At 45.5% G+C, this 26,026-nt stretch overlaps 1 protein-coding gene across 1 annotated transcript in view; it reads right to left on the reverse strand.

Moving 5' to 3' along the window:
* Positions 1–3,560: 3,560 nt before the first annotated feature.
* The window catches only part of T265_03512 (hypothetical protein), a gene marked incomplete at both ends in the record, with an annotated part of 28,711 nt that continues 6,245 nt past the window's right edge, over positions 3,561–26,026 (reverse strand). The window contains 12 exons of the mRNA XM_009168024.1: positions 3,561–3,604; positions 4,634–4,865; positions 6,166–6,381; positions 7,540–7,995; positions 9,354–9,591; positions 11,023–11,075; positions 11,836–12,141; positions 18,013–18,393; positions 18,906–19,115; positions 21,449–21,709; positions 23,239–23,428; positions 24,819–25,033. Of these exons, the coding sequence (XP_009166288.1) occupies positions 3,561–3,604; positions 4,634–4,865; positions 6,166–6,381; positions 7,540–7,995; positions 9,354–9,591; positions 11,023–11,075; positions 11,836–12,141; positions 18,013–18,393; positions 18,906–19,115; positions 21,449–21,709; positions 23,239–23,428; positions 24,819–25,033 (2,802 nt within the window). The remainder of the gene's footprint in view (positions 3,605–4,633; positions 4,866–6,165; positions 6,382–7,539; positions 7,996–9,353; positions 9,592–11,022; positions 11,076–11,835; positions 12,142–18,012; positions 18,394–18,905; positions 19,116–21,448; positions 21,710–23,238; positions 23,429–24,818; positions 25,034–26,026) is intronic.

Raw genomic sequence — 26,026 nt, forward strand, 5'->3', positions numbered from 1 at the left:
CAAGTGGATGTGGTTCACCAATGAAAGCTCCTGGTTATGGTCACCGGTCTGCCTTTTCAGTTTTCTCACCTGTTTGGCCTGAGTTAACTGTTTCTTTATAAGATATCCTGTTCGGCATCGTGGACGGTGTGGATTAGCAGGACCATATTCAAGAGTGAGACGCGCATATTCCCCCGCGTCGCACTTCTTGCACCCCCCCCTCTCAAGAGATTGCGCGCAGACTTTACGACTTTCCATCAAAATTCATCAGCCTCATCCGAAGCCTACACGACATAGTGTTAGCGAGTTTGCAAACTACTAAGTCTACTTCAAGTGATTTCGACATCCTCACTTGTGTAAAACAGACGTGCGTCTTCGACCCCACTCTATCCAATTTCTGTCCAACGACTATCGTGGACGCGGTTTCCGTGAACGACCATGCTGGCATACAGTTCAAGTATCGCTTTGATGGGCATCTGTTTGTTATTAGATGTTTTGGTGCGAGGAATCTGGTCCATCAGACCAACAGACCCGCATTTTCTTTGCGGGGAAATGTTCATAGTTAATGACAACAATATCGGGGAGTTTTGCAACTGCTGCTCAGTTCGGCCAAAGCATCAACTTAGGAAACAATTTCGTTGTGCACCAACCTTGGTCAGGCGGAGTTTTCAAAAGTGACAAGACTGGGACGGAGTTTGTGGACTACTGAACGGAATTCCGGTACCTCGGAAGTACACTGTTTTCCGTTGAACGTGAGCTGAGTTTCCCTGTTGTCAAGGCTAATGTAGCTCTCAATGCCCTTAAGGAACGGGTGTTGAATAACCGAACACTATCGGATACAGTGGTCTGTCAGCGGATTAATAAATCTTACCTGGCCTGCCTTGGCTTTCTGAGGAGATGGCTGCGCTTGCGACGGTTCTAGAAGGGACTTTCTGTAATGGCCGTTGTGTAACTCAAAACCTGCCTTAACGCACTAAGTTAGGTTGGTAACGGCGCCGTGTGTGCGGGGCCATCGAAGTAGTCCGATGTGATCGGTCAATCCAGAAACGGATTCCAGCCCACAATGTAGTAAGTTAAACTAAAATGTTTTGATACTGCTTTGAGGTATCCGATGTGCAGCGTAAGAAGTAATCAGATGTTCAAGTTTTTCCTCTTTCAGGCGATTGGACAGCCGACACAATCGATGGACGGTGTTGTGGTCCAGCGAGAAGAAGAAAAAGAGAACCACCACTATGCAATATAATCATCATCTTTTCTGTTCACTGTACACAGTGTTCAAGATGTACCTGTTACCCGTCCAATCACTGCCCATGTACGTTTTCATACTGTTTGTCTTCTCTTATCCTTTGTATTGTCATATAAAACAATTCTCACCCGTTATACTCAATCTATCCGCTGATGGCGAAAAGACTGGCTGCCCCGATCAGCAGCAGCACCTGTCGGACTTCATGAAAACTACGCAGATTATCGGAAGGTTGCCGCGAAGATAGATTGAACGATGGGGAAAAGTCAGGCCACAATGACTCACCAGTGTTATTTTCGTTATCCCGACTTTTTAGGATTCACAGCTCGTAACAGTCAGGTCTTTAGACACAGGCTACCCGGTGGACCAATAGGATTGAAGAACTGCATATCCAACACCTCACGAAGAGACTGGACCTTATCGTGGTGTGACGGTTTGCGCACCTCAGCGATCCATTGAGCTATCATCTCAAACAAAGAAGAGCGCCTCGATCGATGCGCTTGACGGTTTGCCTCAGCGATCCATTGAGCTATCATCTCAAACAAAGAAGAGCGCCTCGATCGATGCGCTGAACACTTCGAACAACAACTGTCTGTGCCACCAGCCGGCACTCATCTACAGCCCACAAATGAAGTAGAACCCTGGACGGTGAACGTGGAACCACCTACGGCCTCGGAGGTTTACGACTGCATATGTTCTCTCAAGCGCCACCGAGCTCCCGGTCCGGATGACCTTCCACCCGCACTGTTCAAAGACGGCGGTGAAGTCCTCAGTCAGCGCTTGTCCGATCTGTTTGCTTGCATTTGGGAAAAGGAGTCTGTCCCAGACAACTGGGGAGAATCTGTGATAGTGCCCATTTTCAAAAAAGGGGCGCGTAGTGAGTGTGGTAACCACAGGGGGATCAGCTTGACCCCGGTTGTAACGAGACTGTTGGCGTCAATTGTGCTTCGTCGCCTTACGGTGGCTCGTGAGATGCTGACTCGAGAGCAGCAAGCGGGATTCCGGCCTGGTAGGGGTTGTGTTGACCAAATCTTCACACTGCGTCAGGTGCTAGAACAACGCCATACGTATAAGCGACCCACGATTCTAGTATTCCTGGATTTCCGAGGCGCATTCGACTCGGTTGATCGGTCTGTTCTTCTTGAGACGCTTGCCCACCAAGGAATGCCCCGGAAGTTTGTAAACATAATACGTTCTTTGTATTCTCAGACTTCCGGACGTGTGAGAGTGTACGGAGAGCTCTCCAAAAGCTTCCGCACACAAAGCGGTGTCCGTCAGGGATGCCCACTCTCTCCATTCCTTTTTAACTTTGTGATCGATGAAATAATGAGACGAACGCTGGAGGGTCTCCAAAACCCTGGTGTTCAAATAGCCAGTGAAGAAAACCTTGTCGATCTGGAATATGCAGACGACATCGTTCTCATGTTCGAAGAGGAGGAGAAGGCGCAAGTATTCTTGGATGAACTGACCAAAGTCATCCCGTCCTTTGGTATGCATTTTGCACCCACAAAGTGTAAGGTCATGCTTGTGGACGTGCAGTCACTGAACACGCCCCTTACAATCCAGGGAGAGGTACTGGAAGTTGTGGAGCGTTTTACGTACCTTGGAAGTTGTATTAGTTCTGATTGCAGTGTGACAGATGAGGTGAATGCACGAATCTGCAAGGCTCGGGCCGCGTTTGCTATCTTGAGACACCCATGTCGTCAGAATGGTTTATCCCTGAATCTGAAGGGACGTGTGTATCAAGCTACAGTACGGGCTGTCGTGTTGTATGGCTGTGAGACTTGGCCTATTCGAGCAGCGGACCTGAGACGTCTTCAGGTGTTCGACAATCGTTGTCTCAGAACCATAGCTCGCGTGGGTTGGTGTCGGCGAATCCGTAAAGAGACAGTTAGAAAGTGTGTTTTCGGTTGTGTAACGGGTACTTCTATTGAAGAATGTGTCCAGCACCAAAAGCTGCGTTGGTTGGGACATGTGTTACGTATGCCGAACCATCGTTTGCCGAAGAGAGTACTGTTTTCCATGCCCAATTCGGAGTGGCGTAAACAGCGAGGTGGCCAACCCTTGACTTGGCAGAGGAGTATGAAGGAGATCACGAAACGCTTGGGTGCTGTCGGTGCCACCCGCCTTCCAGGATGGGGACCGCGTGATCCTCACTGTTCCTGGTTGGAGACACTACAAGATATGGCTGCCAACCGATGTCAGTGGCGTTCTTGTTGTCAGTTTCTATCCAGATTGCCTGAGTGAATGTCTGGAGGTGTAGGCACCTCGGAATGATTGTGGCAAGCCAACACCAAGTCCCTTTCCTGTTCTGAAGCATCGGTGTTGAACACTGATGTCATGCTGTCGACGATGATGATACCCAACATTGGATGGCGTTGGCTAGTGCTTATCGAATCTAAGTCCAGATTATCAACCAAAAATCTTCAGGGTGGATAGGGATAAATACAACGTGGGTCGTTTCAAGCTTTCTTTCCTATCCTAGAACAAAACCTTGAAAAAGCACTCCCTAGAAACCTGTATTTCATCACTCCCCAAAATGGACTTTAGGACGCACCCGGGACATCCAACCAGGTTAGGGGTGACCGTGACGGTGTTCAAGGGACGCTACCAAAGCTGGCAATATCACATTTATTTTTCATAGGCTTCGATGCTTGAAACAGCGAGATGCCCCAACACAATGTGGAGATCAATGAGTCGTGTGTTTGACGTCAATTTCAAAGTTTGGCAATCACAAATTGAAAGGGGCAGAATACAACGGATTAGAAGTCAAGGCAAGTAAACGAAGTAGACGGGCCTACTATCTTTCAGTAGATACTAGATGAGAATATTATCAGTGATTATTATTATTATTATCAGAGATGAAGTTGAGCACATATCCAGCCTTGCATATATCTTGAGCTAGGTCAGGATTATCCGAGACTTAGCAGTGGAGCGTGAACAGCTGTGCGTATCTCAACAAGTCATTCGTTTTGTGATTGGCCAATGAGTTTGAAGTATCATCAGCTGTAAAACCGCGCTTTTGCTTTACAGTGGTTCCAGCTGCCGAATTCCTCCACCGATGATTTTAGGAGGGGCTAGGTAGCTGCGGACTGGAGTAGTAGGTGATCTAATGGAAGCGTAAATACAGGGATTTCAGCGGATATTTTTGGTAGATTGGGACGGGAGCTATGCATCATTAGGGGCTAGCGATCTAGACGATATCCAGTGGTCATTTGATTGTATCGGAGAATTCGGACTGAACGCCGCTAGCACAGCTCCTTTGACAGCTTACGATGCTTAATGCACGTGCTAGCTGCCAGTACAGTGTTGGTTTACTGTAGAGGATTGTTGAGCTACCTAAAATCGATAGTGGTGAGCTGTGGTCATTTTGCGAAAATGTGTTGATTGGCGTATTTCTGGCTGACTTACGAGGGTCTGAAGGGAAACAAAATCCACCGCGTGCTCGCATCATGGCGGAAAAAAGTTGCGCGACCCAGAAGGAACGGCAGTCTTGAATCATGGTTCTCCACTGATGCCTGAGGGCCACGCGAACAAACCGGGTCCATGGTTCATTTGCAGTTGATGGCCACCAGGTTTCGCAATGCGAACGTTTATGGTGAACGTTCGTACTGGCCAGAAAGAGTTGATAGTCAGCACACATCTGGAGTTGCTCTGTGTTGTCTGCGACGCACATACACTCCGAATCGACCACTCAGATGCAATTGCAAGGGGTCGGACGATCAAATTGTGTATTCATATCGTCCGCAGGGATCACACTTTCAGTGCTCGCTCGGCGAATGAGTTTGAAGCCGAATTGAGGTAACTGTAGTGTACTGACAGTACACGCGTTTGACAGATGAAATGTGTTGTAACTGACTGTAAATCTGGGCACCAGGACCTTAATGATGGAAAAAGATTCATCCAAGCACGAACACAACAGTTTTATTGTGAACAAGCGAATGCAAGATTACGGGGAGGATCGCGGTACATAAGGTGGATTTTTATCCACAATGTCGAGTGCTTGATTGGCACTGCCCTCAAGACGCCCGAGCATTTCCATTCGTCGCTGTTTGAACGTCTAATCGATAGCCGGTTCTTCTTGCCCGGTCATTTGGCAGTCTTCCTGAAACGATGTTGGCAGAGTTCAAGGACATTTTGAAGCTATTTTTAGGAAGTTTACAAAACTGACCTTGTGTCATTACACCTAGGTGGTAAGTGTCTTTTCAATGTTCATCGTTTTGGGCAGATCGACGAATCAAAGCTGGACATTGGCAAACTCATCGCGGTACTCACGAAGCTGCAAACTGATTGGACTGAATATGAAGCGCCTGGTCACAACGAGGTTTGCGGCAATGATACTCTCTTGACACTCTTCAGTGCTTCAGTTGTGCGACTTGGTATAGAGTTAATTTACTTACTTGACCCTACCGAAAGAACCAATAGAAGTGTAAAAACGAGTGACAGTGAGGTGATGAATCTGATTGGCTTTGTTTAAATGAATGGATAGAGCATACGTCAAGTAACACAGTAGTCGATGTAAGTTAAAAAAAGGAAACTGTACAAACGAGGTGATGAGCGATAAATCACTGGCCTGGTGTAGAACATGCCATTGAGAATGAGCTGATGGCGCTTTTGACCGTATTTAAAGGGACAGCACTTTGGGTTACACCTCGTGCGAAACAATTTCGTTCAGACAAATTTACACGCAAGATAGCATTTTGAACAGCCATTGTAACGGACTGATGGTGTGGGGTACGCGAAACAAAAGCAGACCAATCGGAAGGGTAATCTGTACATCCAAGCAGTGTCCGAAGAAGGGCAAACTGCTTATCTGGAAAGAATATCCGTAACGAGGCATAAAGGTCAGAGTATTTGTTCACCAGGCGCCGAGGAAGGGCACCCTTCGCAAGAACTAGCAGCAAACCAGCATGAATTTCGAAAAGGAAGTCGGGCGTGATTACCTTGGGCAATACATGGTGATGGTTTTCGTCGTTCAGTCGCGTTAACAGCCGTTGACACAAATGGATACAACAATCGACCGTGTTCCATTCCGGAATACAGAGGCCAGCGAATGTTGTAGTAAATGACAGTCTCCAAAAAAGGGCCTTAGAATCACCAACAAACGATTCGTAAGTATTGAGCAAGCAGGTTTTACACACATACTCGACAGTGGACTCCTGAAGGTAGGGGTAGACGACAAGTGGTAGGTAAAAGGCCGGTGAGAGTTGAACGGAATTTCGCTATGAAACCTCATTATGCCAATGAATTCCCATGCCTATTTTAACATAAACAGCACAATAGAAAGGGTCCAGATAAGTTTGCATAAAAACAGCATTTAAAAGAGTGTAGTGGCAAACTAGGGTTAGCACAAGACATCAGTATATGTGAATCAGTAAATTAGAAAAATCAATAAAAACGCGATAACTTTGATGAATCGTACGCCGTCACCCTTTTTACCTCAAGACCGAATTAAATTGAACTCAGACCTCGTGCATGCAGATGAGTTGATAGATGTGGTGGATAATCTTGCCTAACACAACAGCTGCATGAGTCCCGGTTGACTGGTAAGAGATAAGGCAAGGATGGCCGTTAAGAAACTCCAGTACATACAGCAGTTCATATGGTAAGGGCAAAGGCTGGACGATCCACACTGCTTTATGGGTCAGCAATGTGGCTAACACGTGCCGATGTGTTTGAACGCTGTTCTCTCGCGGCGAACGCAGCGTGGCAGAATGAGCCAACACACCCTGAATTGAACTGGATAGTCTTTCCGGACTAATAGTTCGAAGGACAGTCGAATCCGTAAAACATAAATTTATGGGGCACACGTCGCGTGATAGATAGTGAAAACATGCTTAATTCTAAACGAAAAATACGATCGGACAAAATGGTCTATTCGATGGAAACTAGTAGGGAAAACCACGATGGGCGAGCGACATGTCTAGAAAAGTATGGGATTTCTGTCATTGGAACAGAGAGGAGGTGAAGAAGAATGTGGCGAGAGTGAAGCAGTTCGGGTATTATTTCCTAAACTCTTGAACTGTCCTACCTTTGTGTATAAATAACCACAAATGTGATCGTGGAAAGTTTCATAAAAATCTTTGATAGTTTAATCGGGTGCAAGCCACAGACAGCTAGTTTTTTCACTACGCCCACAAATCTAATTGTTTACCATTACCAAACAATGCCTTGTTCGCAGGCCGAACTTATTAAGTGCCTTTGGTTGGTACCGACTAAAGAGCACCTCATCAATACTCAAACGTTACAGTGATGTACGCCTGAACCTTCGTTTGAATATTATGACGAAACTAGTGATCCAGAATAGAGGGACTGACCTTATTTTTTCTCTGCCAGTCTAAAACATGATGTATAAAGGTTGCACAGGCCTCAACTTGATCAGTGATATCTTGAGCTCTCAATCCCATCAAGATTGGTGGAAAAGGATGTTCCAAACACGCCCCACGACCGAAGTCCAACATGGGATCAGAATTGTCGAGCACGCTGACGGCTAGGCGTGTGAACACAGTGTCAACGTGTTGGAGCACAGTGCCTAGAAGATGCAGACCAACGGAGAAACGCGACTCGAGCATCGGATCCCGGAGTAGTGTATCAATCACTAGCCAGGATAATTCCAACGAATGTGGAAGCAGATGATCGGATGTATAGTTTAACAGCCGTGAAGTGAGTTCCACTGTTCGTTGTAATAAGGAATCGTGACAATGTAGACTTGAAGGATTCTCCATGGTTGGTGAGAAGCAGGCTGAAAAACCCGATTCCAGCAGTTCTGTAACCTGGTAGGTGAGGACAGAGAATAAATTTATTACTATAAACCAAAAGTAAGTATTTGGGGCCGTAAAATGTCTACAAATAAAAAATGCTGCGCGCTCAAGTAAATAGAATGTATTAACTGCGAAAACTACACTAATTTGCGGATCGATTTGGTTTTCACCAGTGAATCAAGTGATGTTCTTCAACTGGATGTGCTGCACACAGGCCGCCTCATGTTTGAGTTGGCACGATATTCGAGATACCGCAGTAGATTTTCATACAGGAAACTACTCACAAGGTCGAAGAGATTTCAACAATCTTGTGAGTAGTTTCCTTCATGAGAATGTATTAACCCTGAAACAACGGAAAATATGGCAGTTTTGGGGAGGTGCTATTTTTGAAGGTTTTCCCTTCATGTCATCAAACGAGGATATTCTCATATCATAGTGTTCCCCAAATCCAAACTATCGGGAACTTACAACAACCCAAACTTTCAAGACAATTAACCGGCAGGCGAGATCCAAGTTTTAACAGACCGAAAAACAAGCGAAATGCATTTGGGCAAGTACACGTTCTGGAGATTCTTTCAGCGTACGTCCATTGGTTTCAATCAGGGCTGAAACAGCTGCAATGTTTCTCAGCACCCGCAGGGTGAAATCATCGATGAAATTTCAAAAGCTCCTCATACCACCAGCATCTGGAGAAATCTCGTTCTCTTAACAAATGGCTCCCAATTGAAAAGGAAACTAGGCACTAAACTGCACTTAGTTTGTCACTGAGGGGAATTCAAGAGTTGAAAATCAATCGAAATGAATTTATTTCCAGATGGAAACGTGATACTTGGGACTCTTATCAGCTAAGTTTAAGGAGGAGCATCACTAGACTCTTCTTTCACTCACAATTCCAAAATTGTCGTCTCCAAGCTAGAAAGGACACAGGAGTGTTAAGAGGATACCCAAAAGACCTCCCTGATGCGTTGAAACTTACCATATTCTAAGAAAACACGGGACCTGATGAGCGCTATGGGACATTACAAAACCACAGTCGAAAAATGTTACCCAGTTCTAAACAGGGTATTGTGTTCACATACATTCACAGAGAGCGAGACGACACATTGGTCTCTCAGCCGACGCGGTCTCGACGACATAACAGTTGACAAATTGCCAGGTCACGTGATGTCTCGGGATTGACTTCACGAAGAATGACGAATTACGGATCAAGCAATTGGCGAACTGGGGTTTTACGACAAACTTGCTGTTACGAGGTTAGGATCCATAAGGGGTGATGACGCAGTTGTTAAAAGGTGTACAACAAAGACGTATATTTATATCATTCACAGCATTCATTTCCGCTACACGGTAATAACCAAAGCAACATCTACCATTTCAATGGATTCCGGATCAAAGTAGCCCATTTTGTTGGTGAGTGACTGCGTTAGATATGCAACCAGCTGAAGCAATAGCCGCGATATATTATCTCGGATTTGAGCCCTCTCGATAATGGGCAGGGAAGGACCGACTGCATCATCACACGTATAATCATCCATTCTGTTTAATGTCTTCGACACTCCACGGAACAATTCCACGAATGGTTGAAACTGAGAGGATAAACAAAAAAAACTAAATGTTTGTAATTACGAGGTTAGGATCCATAAGGGGTGATGACGCAGTTGTTAAAAGGTGTACAACAAAGACGTATATTTATATCATTCACAGCATTCATTTCCGCTACACGGTAATAACCAAAGCAACATCTACCATTTCAATGGATTCCGGATCAAAGTAGCCCATTTTGTTGGTGAGTGACTGCGTTAGATATGCAACCAGCTGAAGCAATAGCCGCGATATATTATCTCGGATTTGAGCCCTCTCGATAATGGGCAGGGAAGGACCGACTGCATCATCACACGTATAATCATCCATTCTGTTTAATGTCTTCGACACTCCACGGAACAATTCCACCGAATGGTTGAACTGAGAGGATAAACAAAAAAACTAAATGTTTGTAACATGTAACCAGAATTTCATCCTTGTAAAATTCTTGCGTATTTTGCCTACGGGCTGCTTCCAAAAGACGCTATCACAAATGCCTACATGTAACTAAGTATTTTCGAGGCATTCTGAAAGAGCCTATGATTATCTATAGAGTAATATGAAACTGGCTACTTCTGTACTGCTTTCAGATGCGGTCAGGATTGACCGCTTTCGTGTTGAAGGAGTCACATTGAGGTTTAGAGGGAAGACTACTTCATAGGAAGGCCCGATGGCAAATGTCGAATCAAGGGAGTCCGAATCTCGAGGCTCCTGACGAACCGAAGATTGACATTAAACGGTGATAACAGAAATGCCTTTCAATTTTTCTTACCTACTTGTAAGTTTCTTGGTACGTTTCTGCAACCGCCACATTCGTCCAGGATTTTCGTGGTGGGCATTTAACAACTTTGTGTAAACTGGCATTTTGTGCAGATAAGCGCTCACTTGCCAAACAACAGTCTTAACATCAAATGAATCTCCAAACGAATGTGCGCACAAGTCACATTCAGTTTCCGGACACTCGTGAGCGATGGGGCCGATCGATTTACCTGAACCACAGATTGAACCTGAAGCAGACTGAAAGCAGTTATCTGCGTGACGTCCATTATAACACTTTTTTCGGCAGGGATGTTGATTCTGGACGCAAAGCAATGACGAAAACTTCTTTGGGGCCAAAGCTAACTAAAAAAATCTAACTGACGGTAGTGAAAACTTTGCGATGCTAGAGCTGTCGCAACGACTTCGGTCCAATAGGCAGTAATGTCATCCAGCCCATCTGATTAACTGACTTCAATTCGAACGGTCGACGTCCATCTAGATATTCAAACAAGCGAGAAGAAAGATTAAACCTGAGTAGGTTGGTCAACCAACCGATAACATGGTCGGCCGAGCCTGGAGTTTGGGACATCTTTGATAGGCCAACTAGAAAGGAGGGAAAATAGGTTTGAAAAGCGAATCTGACGTGCCCGGACAGCTAACTCCGTACCGTGATTTGAATATCTACTGCTATGAACTCACCAAAGTAACCACATTTGCTTTGGGAGACCTGGAGAGATGTGAAGATGACGGATCTATAGAGAGGAAAAAAGTGACAGTAGAAAAAAGTGAGACACGGCGCGAAAACAACGTTAAGAAACCAAGAATAAATGGGTCTTTTTGAAAAACTCGCTAGAGAACATACTGTGAATCCGGCCGCCGGTTAATTCAGTAGAATTTGGAATGAAATGCGAAGTCTGGTGAGCACACTTAGGAGATATCTCGACATAGCTCAGAGGTCGAGGCAGAATGAGGAGTATCAATACCGATCAACCTGCTACTGAATTCCAACTATCACGATGAAATGATTATGTAAACACAATACTAAAAGGAACGTAAAAAAGGAGCTGCTTTGCTCGGAATTCCATTGAGTTTACTTGATTAACTAGCCCCCAGCTGACTCGAATTATCAACTAAAAAATCAACGACCTCAAACCAAATGCCTGGTTAATCCAAAGAGCACAAGATCCATTATGGGTATTACCAGTGGCATACAGCATGTCGACCAAATGTGATGCTCTAACTGCGCTCAATACCTAATAGTGCTTGTTGATTTAACTTGGTACGCTTTGGAATATTTTAAAAACACCAGTAGTGTGGTTGTATTGTTTTTGCCTTGATGCTCCACCGCTTTGAATTACTCAGAGGTTGTTCACCTTCACCGCATTAGCGTCAGTTTTGTATCACCAACGTCCTCCCGGCAATTAGATGCCGGAGCTTCTGATAACACATCCATCCTTCAACTGCAAACTAATCATGTGAGCAAAAAGACCTGACAACAGTAACAAAACTAACATCCTCCTTTTTCCAGCTTCTGATAACATGAAGATATGCAACGAATCGCAAGAGAATATTATCGCTGTGAAAAATGCACATGCCTGCCTGTTCGTTTTCTATGCATTCCAGGTTCACTTTGGTCTCTTCCAATCGCAAGTGAATCAGTGAGCTGAGTGATATGCTACTGCCACAAAACGGTAACAAAAGACCAACACATTTCCAAAGTTGAGCCTCCAAATTTACGGATAAGGGAAGCAGACCGGTACTGATCACACCCAATGTGGAAATGATGCGTTCCGATTGCGTGATTGTCAGGGGAAGTTCCTGAGAGAAAGAAAGGTAAGCGAACACTAGCTCGGGTGCCAAAGCAGAATTTAATTACTGGAATATATTGTTACGCAAGAAGTGGGTGTTTGAAATTTCAAAACAAGGCCAGCGTTCCCGTATCGACTTATTCAGAAAGCTTCCAAGAGGATGTGTGTACCCCGCGAGAACTCAAAATTGTTCTCTGATCACGGAAAGGATACGTGGCCAAAGAATCGGTCTCACTTAATTCCATAATCTAATCCAGCGGCGAAATATTCACATAAGCCATTTCATTGGTTTCGGATTAGGTGGCTGTTGATCTGTTAGCTGAGCTTCGCAATTGACTTGCAAACATTTCGTCACCATATGAGGAAACCTCATTAGTGTGCAGTACCACCAATTGTGATGACACTTGTGTTATTACTGATACAGGGCATTTTCAGTCCCTCCAGAACGCCCTTAATTCCACAAATCCGAAAAACCCTGTTAAATCTGAGTGAGAATCACATGACAACTTACCTTCGCTGGATATATTAATTTGGAAGCCGGCAGGCTCTTGCAGCGGGAACAAATACAACCGTTACTGGGAGACTACAGCTCACCTTGGTGTGACGGCTTGTGTGCCTCCGTGACTCATTCAATTATACTGGGTGGTGCCTGTGAGACAACCACGGTCTCTCACACCAGATTGACCAACGGCTAGAGGTCTGATCAACAGTCTCCTACCTTCATAAGTTGGAACATAGATGGTCATTTGCTCTACAAAAAATGGCAAAGCACTCGAATTCCCCACTGCCTTGCGGCAGATTTTGGTTGAGGACACTAATCGTACTCCTGTCTAGGTGTGCGCACCCTGACGGCATCCCAGCCCGCGTACAAACATGAACGTCACAACAAAAAACATTACCATGCCACACGGTCCGTCACGTGGTGTCAACACCCAGGTAACTTTATCGCCAGAGTGGGTAGGAAAAAAATGCTACGAATGACGCCTCACTTCTTACACTTTCACGTATTCCCACTTCTACCCTACGCAACCTCAGTTTAAACACTACGCAAGTTCAAGCAGTAGGACTGACTGCTTTGTTCGCCATGTACCCCCTGCGCTTCTGTGCGTCCGACCTTAGACACCGCGTACTCTGTTTTCAAACCTCACTCAAGGATCACATCCTAAAGCAATCAGATCAACAATCGGCTCTCGTTCATACGCTGAATTCCCTCTGTATCGATATATGCTGTCTGTCAGAAATTAGGATGCAGGAGGCAAGTACTGTGATTGAACTGACTGCTCCCTCGCTCTCTTCCAGGTTTCGGGAGCGGTTCTGGTTATGCGGACACCACTGTAGCTGGATACGCTGAGGGTGGGTATTATATTCAGAGAGTGACTCTGCGTGGTACATTTGACGACGTCGGGAACACCAGAGTCGACTTCCAACACGCAATTATCGGCCGCTTCATTTTCGCTGTGCTTTTCAGGATCACGCAAAACGCGCACACCCGGCTTAGCTGCTGGAAAGTGCGGGAACCCGAAAATCAAAAGAACCTATCGCAATTGGTTCTTCAAACACCCGCCGGATGGTCCGACATCGGATATTGACGATCACCGGAAACCGATACCCAAGGCGCTATGCAAAACTGGAACATCTATGTGGGGGATGTCCCAATGGTTAGAGCACGAATTTACTGACCGGAAGGTCCGTGGTTCTAACCCGACCTTTGCATCTCGACTTCCCCCACCTAGACTTGGGCAAACTGGCGGCTTCCTTCTGGTGGTATGCTACGTAGACACCGGAATGGTGGTACAGCTTAACGGTACAAGACACCCGACCGCATTGGATCTCTGATAGGACCGCGGCGACAGCTCAACTTGATGCATCATACAACGGCATGTGAAACTGAGTGTCCGTGCAGACCAGAAAGCTTAGGGGACACAAAAGGCAGAAATGATGGAAGCGAAAAATCCGCAGCCAGTCCCACTTGATTTGCTCGATTGATCCTCGGAAGCCTCCTGGTATATCAACTAGCAGACACCAAAATGACATACCCAGCAAAGGAGAACCTTTGGATCGTGTGACACAAAATTCTGAAGAACCCAGCTAGCCACCTGTTACGCCATTGCTGACTTTCAACAAACATGGACTGCGAATATGGAATCCTCTTTAACCTTAGAAGTGTCTGAGTGTGTATCACTACTCCAACGTCATCGCCCTCCCGGCCCTGATGACGTTCCATTCGCTGTGTTCAGCCAATTCCTGTGTAGCCTATTTACGTCTATCTGAAAGAAAGGGAACGACCCGCATAATTGGGACGAGTCGATAATAGTGTCCGTTTTCAAAAAGGGTACTCACAGTCAATGTAACAGCCACATAGGCGTCAGTTTGACTCTCGTAACAAAACTTCTGGCACCACTGACGTCCTCGTACGGCGGGACGCGAAGCATTGACCCGTGGGCAACAACCGGGATTTCGAGTGGGTAGCGGTTGCGTCGGCTACAACCCCACACTCCGTCAGCGGTCAGAGCAACGCCATATATACCTGTGCGTCCGACCTTAGACACCGCGTACTCTGTTTTCAAACCTCACTCAAGGATCACATCCTAAAGCAATCAGATCAACAATCGGCTCTCGTTCATACGCTGAATTCCCTCTGTATCGATATATGCTGTCTGTCAGAAATTAGGATGCAGGAGGCAAGTACTGTGATTGAACTGACTGCTCCCTCGCTCTCTTCCAGGTTTCGGGAGCGGTTCTGGTTATGCGGACACCACTGTAGCTGGATACGCTGAGGGTGGGTATTATATTCAGAGAGTGACTCTGCGTGGTACATTTGACGACGTCGGGAACACCAGAGTCGACTTCCAACACGCAATTATCGGCCGCTTCATTTTCGCTGTGCTTTTCAGGATCACGCAAAACGCGCACACCCGGCTTAGCTGCTGGAAAGTGCGGGAACCCGAAAATCAAAAGAACCTATCGCAATTGGTTCTTCAAACACCCGCCGGATGGTCCGACATCGGATATTGACGATCACCGGAAACCGATACCCAAGGCGCTATGCAAAACTGGAACATCTATGTGGGGGATGTCCCAATGGTTAGAGCACGAATTTACTGACCGGAAGGTCCGTGGTTCTAACCCGACCTTTGCATCTCGACTTCCCCCACCTAGACTTGGGCAAACTGGCGGCTTCCTTCTGGTGGTATGCTACGTAGACACCGGAATGGTGGTACAGCTTAACGGTACAAGACACCCGACCGCATTGGATCTCTGATAGGACCGCGGCGACAGCTCAACTTGATGCATCATACAACGGCATGTGAAACTGAGTGTCCGTGCAGACCAGAAAGCTTAGGGGACACAAAAGGCAGAAATGATGGAAGCGAAAAATCCGCAGCCAGTCCCACTTGATTTGCTCGATTGATCCTCGGAAGCCTCCTGGTATATCAACTAGCAGACACCAAAATGACATACCCAGCAAAGGAGAACCTTTGGATCGTGTGACACAAAATTCTGAAGAACCCAGCTAGCCACCTGTTACGCCATTGCTGACTTTCAACAAACATGGACTGCGAATATGGAATCCTCTTTAACCTTAGAAGTGTCTGAGTGTGTATCACTACTCCAACGTCATCGCCCTCCCGGCCCTGATGACGTTCCATTCGCTGTGTTCAGCCAATTCCTGTGTAGCCTATTTACGTCTATCTGAAAGAAAGGGAACGACCCGCATAATTGGGACGAGTCGATAATAGTGTCCGTTTTCAAAAAGGGTACTCACAGTCAATGTAACAGCCACATAGGCGTCAGTTTGACTCTCGTAACAAAACTTCTGGCACCACTGACGTCCTCGTACGGCGGGACGCGAAGCATTGACCCGTGGGCAACAACCGGGATTTCGAGTGGGTAGCGGTTGCGTCGGCTACAACCCCACACTCCGTCAGCTGTCAGAGCAACGCCATATATACAGACCAGCCATACTCTTCATTTTCCTTTACTTCAAAGGTGCGTTCCATTCTGTCGATCAGCCAGTGCTGTTAACCATACTTGCTCAACAGGATATGCCCTCAAAGTTCGTGATGGTGTACAGTGAGCCCCTTAAAAGTTTCCCCAGAAGTAGTGTCCGGCAAGGATGTCCAATCTATCCATTCTTGTTCAACTTCTGCACTGAGGAAATAATGAGGCGAAAGCTGAAAATTCGTCTAAATCCTGGTGGTCAAATCGCTGCTAGTGGGAAATTTATGCATTTAGAGTACGCAGACGTCATCGCTCTCATCTTTGACAACTAATGGGAAACAGAAGTTTAGTTGAATACTCTGACCACCATCATACCGTCTTCCGCTTAACTAGAAACTTCAGAGTGGTAATAAATGCTTCAGAGCGTGCAGTCACTGGACAGACCCCTTTCAGTCCAAGTCGAAGTATTAGAGTTTGTGAAGAATTTTAAACACCTCGATCGTTGTATTAGCTCCGACGTGAGTGAGGTCAGAACACGAATCTCAAAGGCCCAAATCACATTTGTCGGCTTGCGTCATTTGTGGTGATAAAACGGCATTTCACTGGCTGTCAAGGGTCGCATGGACTAGGCTACGATAATGGCTGTATTACTGTAAGGTTGCGAGAAATGACCTCTGCGGACAGATGATGAGGCGTCTTCAGGTTTTTAACATTGACGCCTCAGAAGCGTTGAGGGCGTCAACGAATTTGTAACGATGTTAGTAGGAAGCGGGTGTGTGGTTGTGCGGCAGGTACTTCAAGCGCAGAAAACATAAAAAATTAACAGCAGTGGATCAGCCATGCTCTATGCGTGCCAAAACAGTCTAACGGGACCAGTATAGTTCTCTGTGCCTCCTTCAGGACTGCGTAAAGTGCGGGGTGAACAAAAGTATGACTCGACAGAAGGGTGTGAAGGAAATTCTGAAGAGTTTAGGTATTGTTGGTGCGGTCCGCTACCCATGATAGGGTCCCCATTACCCCTCCTTGGCTTGAGACATTGCAAGAAATGGAGGTCAATGTCAATTGATGCCAATAACGTTCGTGTTTTCAGTTGTTTCCCAGACTGTTTGACTAAGCGCTTGGAGGTGTAGACGCCCTGCGCAAAGTACTGTGCAGACCTACTTTCAACTACTTAGCTACAAAAATAAAACGCAAGAAAAAGGCAACTTTCTTTAAATCGAAGGGAGAATAGCAACTCCAAAAGTTTCTAGTGAACCAACAAGGTCGCAAATACATTACGAAAAAGTTTAAAATGGGTAAAAAGTTTCCTGCATCAACTGAGAAAACAAAAACCTAGTGGTAGTGAAATACGAAGCCCTCATGAAGTTTTGTTCGCTTTTGTCGAAAAACATGTCCACTGTAGCACAAAACTTTTCTGAATAGAACTCGTACTGCAGATGAATTTACATAAGCGTTTCCATGTATTTTGAAACTTTTTAGGTAATAATCTTTTGACCTGGAATTCCATCAAACGGACTGTACCAACGGACCAAATGGGTAAATGGAAAACGGTGTTACTAAGAGCAACCTGGTACAAGCTCTGAAAGTTATCCAACCAACTGAACAAGAGTGTTGTACCTAAAATACTTGTTTCTTATACGATTCAGATGAATATGTTTTGTAGGGTGTCCCCTGAAGTATGGTGGTCCATGCAAAAACTAAATGGCGGAAACTAATTCTCTCATGCGAAGATAACTCTCCAAAAGAGCGATTTATTGTACAAAGCGTCGTACCTTTTTCGTACTGGTGAAATGATGTAATTTAGTTGCATAGTCACGATAAATCCCGCAGAAAGTGCCTCCCGAATGTCGACAACAAATCAGGACAAGAAAAGGTTCAAATGTACATCAACAAAGGTAGACTCCTACAAGAAGAAACAAGAGTTGATCACGCCACTCACTTGAATAAAACTTTGAATTGTTTTCAATGAAGAACTGGCCGTTCTATTTGCCACATCCTTGTGTTTTTCTGTTTGCGATGCCGCCACGAGACAGTTGAGAAAAAAGCCCACTAAATCACTCTCTAATAAGAGTGATTTGTTCGGTTCCAGTAGAGGTATAATGTTCCGAAAAAGTGTCACCAAAGTACCGGAACAGAGCAACGAGCCAATCATTGCTGAACCTTCAAAGATTGAACGACCACCATTCATGCATGCCGCAAGTCGAATAGCGGCGGACAGCACAGCAGAGGCCAGCTGACTAGTGGAATGGTTTTCATGTGCGACTTCATGCACGACTTGCTCGCTGATAGAGTTGAAAACGAAGATGACGGCCTCAAGTTCCTGTGGAAGTCAACAAGAGATGTAACGCAGGAAAAGCCAAGGGTGCACTTTCCTACAAAACTATCGTCAAATAAATGGGTTATTGTAATAATTCCTCTCTGTTCCTGATGAAGAAAATTCTGGTTAATATAGCACTTGGAAACTAAACGTGACAAATTCTAGATCAGACTGATTTGATGGGACCGACCAGAATTCTCAGTAGCAAACCTTTTGAGGTCGGCATCAAGGCAAACTCACAATAGTAGGGAAAACTGTAAACTCGTTAAGTTAACATCCGCCTGGTCATGACAGTCTTATCATTGTATCTAACAATTGACGGTCCCCACAGCTCTGTGTCACTAAAGCGTCCGAATATCACACATGAGGCACGCTTTCATCGACAAATTTAACCTCATCAACAACTCCGTCAGTTTCAAGCGACCACTATATCACTCCAGTGAGGGATAACAACACAAATGACCACCCCTAACATGTATCCAATTGTGTTTTACGGGAATAGGAAATCACACAACCTGCCAGTCTGAGAGCGCCTCCTCCATTACGTAGCGATCCACTAGGTTCCGAAGCCTCGCCTGAAGCTGTACGAAAAATGGAAGCGACGGTTGATGGGCATAAGCAGCAAGGAAAGTATCCGCCAGTTCTGATCGCAATCTGTACCACTCTTCTCGTTGTTCTGATTGCCAACAATGAAAGAATGTTCCCAGGTCAGGCGTAAACCGACACTGATATGAAGTAGGGACAAAAATAAAAAAACTAATCAGAGAGACATTAGAGCTCAGCGTGACAATGTTTCACCCGCTGCCTAAATGGTATGTTGATATCGAAAGAGTTACCTAGCCCTCAGGCTTCCAGCAAGAACGTTTTAGTTGAGGATATCATTCATTAAACGACCTAGCATTAGGCGCACTAGACGTATTGCGACTTCTGCAGCTATGCAGTTTCCGAATAACAAACTAATTATTTCGCACGGTTCAGTTTCATCCCGATTCGACGTCCCGACTATGAAGCTGAAATCTGAACAACCCCATGAATGGCAATCGCCTCAAGCATGCCAACTAATTCCTGTGTTACTGGGAAACGGTACGACATAGAGACGACGGCACGTTAAGAATAATCATCACTATCACCAATAAGAACCGCGCACTTGTCTTAAAGTGGTCATAGCTGCCAAAGTTCCGTTCACCGATGATTTGGGGAGGTGGGGTAGGCAGCTGAGCATTGGAGGCGGGATATTATACAACTGGTGCGTAAATACAGGTTGTCAGTGGACTTCTAAATGGGGAGATTAGGAAGGGAGTTATGCATTAGACGCAGGAGTGCCATTGAGGGCACGACTGGGCCATGTCTGACAATGTCTCTAGCCACCGAAGCGCCCCGTCTCAGGGTCCCCATCCGGGGAGACGGAGATTACCAACGTGGCTGAGTTTGCTGGTAATGGCTTTCGTACTTCACGTAGTCGTGCGAAAAAAATCTTTGGAGGAAGTCGGTCGACTGGTATACGCAACAGGTGGGCAAGCCAGTGCAATTCATGCAGTGTGATCACTTCATCTCTCGTGGGTGAGTTGGTTTTTCCGAAGACCATCCCACACACTTCAGCGTTCCTGATGCAGTAGAAACACCAGCAAAACTCGGGCAATGCTCCGAAGGCATCGATGGTCAAAAAGTGAAAGTCCTTTGGTGTTCTCAGTGTGCAGTGGCCAGGTTTCTGACCCGTATAATAATAATAAATAATAATAATATGGAGCGCGCCGCAGCATCACAAACTAGACCCTTGAAGGATGATCTATTGTCACACCTTCGCTACGCGGGATGCAGCCTCATGAAAGCTCTTATGGCCTTCCGAACCCGGAGGGAAATGTCTTTCGCAAGACCACAGGGACTGATAAAACTGCCCAGATTGGCAAATTTGTCTACTACATCATTCGGCTCATCCACAAGCGTGACGTTAGGGTCAGAGCCCACCTAATCTTGTAGTAGCTCTTTACATTGCAGATGCCAAACAACGAGACAGAATTATTAAGGTTCCCTAATACTGTTCGTATTACGACGACATCATATCTACGAAAAGCTATGTCGTCTGTGCACTCGATAACTGTGAGCGAACGTCCCTAGATCGCCAAGAATTCTCTGCCTACGAAGAGGGCTGGATAGAGACCCTCCGGTCCTGGTGCCTACTCATGTTTCAGTGCAGATTTTTCATGCTTCATTTCTTCCGACGAACAATTAAGGTTTACATTCCACTTGCCCGCATGCACTACCTCCATAGGCTGTGTTGTAGGAGGCCAGCTAAACAGTTTTTTCGAAGTGTTCGGCCCATCTTTCCAGTCGGCCTTTTTGCCAGTAAATTAATGAGGCACCTTTTTCACTGACTGTTGCTTCCCTAGAGCCAGTCGATCGTACCAACTAATATATGGCACAACTGTTTCCGGTAACAAATGACTTCTCCATCTACTGAGATTTCGATGTCCACCAGAGCTCTCGATCTTTCCTTCGACCCTTCACTATTTGGCGTCTGACGAATTTGCGTGTGCCGTCGTACTCGTTGCCTGTTGGTATGGATTTCCTGGCATCAATGGGCACTAGCGATCTCGATTGTATTGATTGTATCAGAGAATTCGGACAGAGCACTGAACGCCGGTAGCATAGCTCATTTCACATTTTATGATGCTTACTCCACGTACTGGCTACCAGCATAGTGTTTGTTTACTAAAGAGGGTTGTTGGGCTAGCTCAAAACAATCACAAAACTTAGGGACATCTTCAAAATTATAGTTCGGACTATACTAAGAGGACGTGTGTTGATGTCATCATTATTAACGAACGGATCGATATCAAACAGAAAATACGGTAACTGCAAGAATGGGAACTGTACTCCTATTCCGGCAGACAGAAGACAAAAAAGTCGGACGATGGGTGATTGATGACACATTCGAAGAAATCAATATTGAAACCTTGGGAATATACCGTAGCGGCTGAGTTACGTGTTTCAAACGTGGAGAGACACTACTATCCAGGTGGAAAAAAGAGCCACCAAAGGAAACGATGAAGAATAATACCTTGGAGAATGCAGCATTTAAAAAGCGGCATTGTAGATCTTCTATGAACGACAATGTTGATTGATTTAGTTGAGGTGCTTCGCAGATTGGCGGTAGAGCATCGACCACATTGAACCAGACCTGAACACCCAGATCACTAACTGACTCCTCAAGTGGATAATTTCCCGCCAACGACATCGGGAAAAGGAACATGTCAAATAGCATGTGAATTGCACTATGAGGTTCTCCTGCCTGAAAGACGCGCATCCAAAGGTTACCCATCTGAAACAGATTGAAAACGCTACGAAGTGCTGTGGAACGGATAGTGCTATCCAAAACCTGAATTAAATCTATATGCCTAGGAACGCTGCAGCACAGTGATTCACGAAAGGACTAAGGCGGAAAAGTCACTAAGAAGGTTTTACGGGGTATAATTTCAGTCAGTCGGTCAATCACTTAGCTTTTTGTGATTGATCGTCCGCGCGTTTAATGGCAATAGTAGTGCACGAGGTTCGCTGTTTTGGTTAGTTTCTGTGTGATTGCCAGTGCTATTTATTGTTTGGATTACAAGGTTTTCTCTCTCGATTCATGGAAGAATTGTCTCAAATGCTTCTGCACATGAATGGCCTTCATTAGCATGTGAGGATTGGGTGTTCAACTTGGTCAGCGATTTGCTAGCTGGTTGGAGTTCTGGCACAACCATGCACGTCCTACTACAGCCCACCCTGAGCAAACAAAATTTGCAGTTATATCTAACTAACGAATAGGTATGGAACAAGGCACTACGGCTGCATACTCTAAAACGTTTACGATCGAAGTTCGGTGGCAATGAACATACTTAAATACACAGTCAATGACTACAATTTACAGATCGATTGTCTTAGGTAAATATACATGTGGGCAGGGTCTTGCATTGTACTTTAAGAACGGCTGTGTGAGTGGTGAGTACGTAACAGTTTGAGCTAAAGAAGCGTACTAGGTCTTTCCAGTGTTCAACTCCACTTCTCGAGGGGAGGGTCAATGAAATATGCGATTGCTTCTAACGCACAAGGAATCATGAGCCACATGAGCCTAGTGGCCTTTACTGTAAGGTGCGAAACTCGAACGGATGCGAAAACTCACTTTCTGGAAACAGATAACTACTGGACGACATATGTACATATTTCTCCTAGCTAAGACTTGGGCTAGGTTCAGTTACGCGTAAAACCCCAAAAGTCAAATTGTTCAAGTGAAGGTTAACCAACAAATGCGGTAATATGAATACGGCAGTGAAGCATCAGTGCCAACACTGATGTTGCTGTCATTGATGATGATGATGATGATGAATAGAATAATGAAATTGTGCAAGCCTCGAAACGGCAGCTTCTATACACCAGTTTAGGAACAGCTAATTCCTAACGGGATTCCAAAGTTCACACCGACTCGAGGCAAGGTGGCCACGACATAGCAAAATCCATTTCTTGATTTAAACAAGTGTGATGATAACGTCAAAGAGTGGGTTACGTTCAGGCCGGAAACAAGAAAGGTGACATAGGCACAAAACCTAAACGAAAAGGAAGAATAAACAATCTGCGACAAGGCTGGAAAAATGATTGGTGAATGACTGAGCGTGTAAAACCCTCAACCTGGTATTGTTACACTCGTTGTAAAGATTTTATCCATGATTCTCAGTATATACCACAATTAATTTGCGGATTTTTACTCAGGAAATCTATTAAGCAGATGAGAGACTTCACCAGATCACAGCCATTTTATCAACGATGAGATGAGCTCACTGCATGGGTCAGTTGCATTAAACTATACGTACTCACCTGTCTCTCCGTCAGTGTTAAAATCAGTAGTGCCGTCTTTGACATCAATTCGTTCTGTGCGAACTCCTCCCAACGAAAGCCACGATGAACAGCAGCTGAATGAGCTTCAACCAGTCGCATCACCGATGGCTGTAGCCCTGCTAATTTTTGAATGTGAAAGTCCAGTAACTGGGCCGTATCTCGGCCTGAACTAAGGAAAAATAAGTAACAGGATTAGAGCTCCTGGTAATAAGGAGCAGAGAATGGGTCGGACGGAACGGGATGCGGTGCTTTTGTGTCCAACGGAAGCCAAGTGGGATGACTACATCCACGTAAGGTATACGCCGGATGACTAGTCATCTAAATACTCGACAGAAAGACAAAGATATACATCCCCAAATCTACTTTCACTTCACGTCAAAATTCTAGGTATCAGATTTGTACCGCAATGTATCCTCCCAAATTATGCCCGACAATTCAAATGGTTTTGAACAGTAACTTGAAACATAAGTGCACTCAGAAGAGTTGATAAGTACACCGACACGTGAAATGTTATCATTTAATCTACCTGTCTGCCACCGAGGTAAGCCATTCAGGTTAAGAGCTGAATCATAGTATAAACACTGAATCAAATGACATAAGACTGGGATGGGATAGGAGCAACCTGTATGAGCAGAACGCTACCCAGCAACTGATCACCATGGAAAGTATTGGTAAGGAGGGTTCGCAGCAAGGCATGAATGTCTCCTCACTACTTAAATGACGCCTTTGTTGAGTCGGTCTTGACCCCATTCGTTTGCTTACTCTGCCTATGTACTTTTGATCCCCAGTTGTTGTGCTTATCCGTTCCTGCCACACCTTGCCGCAGAGGCTGTCCTGTCCGAACTTGTGTACTGGCATGTGTGTCTGGGTGTGAATATGCGCTGCTGTCTGTGTTCATGTCCTCTTTGCCGAGCCTACATTGACTTGTTTTCCGTGTGGTTGTAGGGTCACGAGACTGTCGTCGGAAGGGACGACCGCAACCCACACTATTGAGCCATCATTCCGTTTGCCGTTGTTTGGTGTGCGGATGTTGACACTGCACTGTGCCGGTCAGTGACAGACCTGTGCATTCGTCGACGCTACGAACGTGAACAAATGAGGCTTGCTGTACACATTTGCCTATCCTTTTGCAAACAGTATCGTAGAATTACAAACCCAATTCTTCCTTTTAATATTCAGGATTGTCGAACCTACGCGTCACTCGAAGTTCCTTGTCCGGAACCTCAACAGCCTTATTCCATTAAATCCGACGACTGACTGTTCACAGTAGGCCAATACAGTGAGGTTTTGATGCGCTTAGGATGTGTATTTATGTAGTGCTGGTACCTATCCGTTTTTACACTCAGTTCGCAGGTGCACAATCAATGGGGCTGCCAGCCACGTGCAAGCCGTTTGTGTCATCTCAGACACCCGATAGTGTAGCGACTGTTGATGTTAACATCCGGTACCGACTAATCCCCAGTAGGTCTTCTTGAGTGGGACAACAGAACCTTCGACAAACAACAGATACTACTGAACTACAGTGGCTACACAGTGTTCTTAGGATACACCGGACGTACCTGAGTCCGAAATCACCTTCCTCAAAGAGGTTGATTAGGCAATCCAAACCGGCGGAGAAGAGTAATTCTGAACGGTTAATTGGACCATAGAGGGCACGAGCGAAATTGAGACAATCTGTCGCACCTGTTGTGGCAGACAGATTGGTCAGCCACAGTGAACAGCAGCGAAACACGCTGGCCAAGAGGGCTTCGTTTGTTTGTGAGGTCATAAGCTCCTATGACGGAAAATGACAACAAAGTCAGATGAATCCTGGTTAAGGGGGATGGGAAAAATAGCAACGAAATTTTGGAACGATACACACGAGTCGCATCTTTGCCACCAGAGACTAATTCCTAACGCTACTTAGTTTACAATAGCCATATGGAAGGACCAGGGCGGAGCACAAATAATGATGGCACTAGCTTATGGCGAGAACAGTCATCATCATCAGAGACAGCTGCAAAGGTGTTGCTGCTGATGCTTCACTACCATTCAGCCACATTTACTTAATTGTACCTAAAGCTTTAGAATAAACAGCAGAGGAAAGGGTGGCTGAAGGAGGGACCTCGTGCTGGCCTATCGCAAGCATTCTGGGATGCTTCACCTACAAGTGTTTAATCAGACATTCTGAAAGAAAACTGACAGCACGAACGCCACTGATATCGATCAGCCGCTATTTTCAGCCGAGCGCAGGGGGTGGTCATTGAAGTTTCAGCAAATATTACGTCGCTTTGTTACTTTAGCTAAAACTTATCAATGTTGATTACTGCAAGATTCACAAGTAATTAATGGCGAAGTTCGGCCTGTGACCAGGATATGTCTGGGCATGCAGCTGGCCACTGATGTGTACTGTTTGGGATACGCATTCAGGTTAATAGTTCAGGTAGTTCAAATGATGCATCATCATCAACATCGACAGCATGACACTGTGACCAGGGTCTGGGCATGCAGCTGGCCACTGATGTGTACTGTTTGGGATACGCATTCAGGTTAATAGTTCAGGTAGTTCAAATGATGGATGATCATCAACATCGACAGCATGACATCAGTGTTCAACACCGATGCTTCACTATCGTACAACCATGACTTATTTGAAAGCCTTATTGTAAAGAAAAGAATAAAGGTGGACGGGAAAGGGACTTAGTGCTAGCTTAACACAATCATTCCGAGGTGCCTACACCTCCAGACATTCACTCAGGCAATCTGGATAGAAACTGACAACAAGAAC

Source organism: Opisthorchis viverrini (assembly GCF_000715545.1).
Source record: "Opisthorchis viverrini unplaced genomic scaffold opera_v5_51, whole genome shotgun sequence".
Classification (NCBI taxonomy): Eukaryota; Metazoa; Platyhelminthes; class Trematoda; order Opisthorchiida; family Opisthorchiidae; genus Opisthorchis; species Opisthorchis viverrini.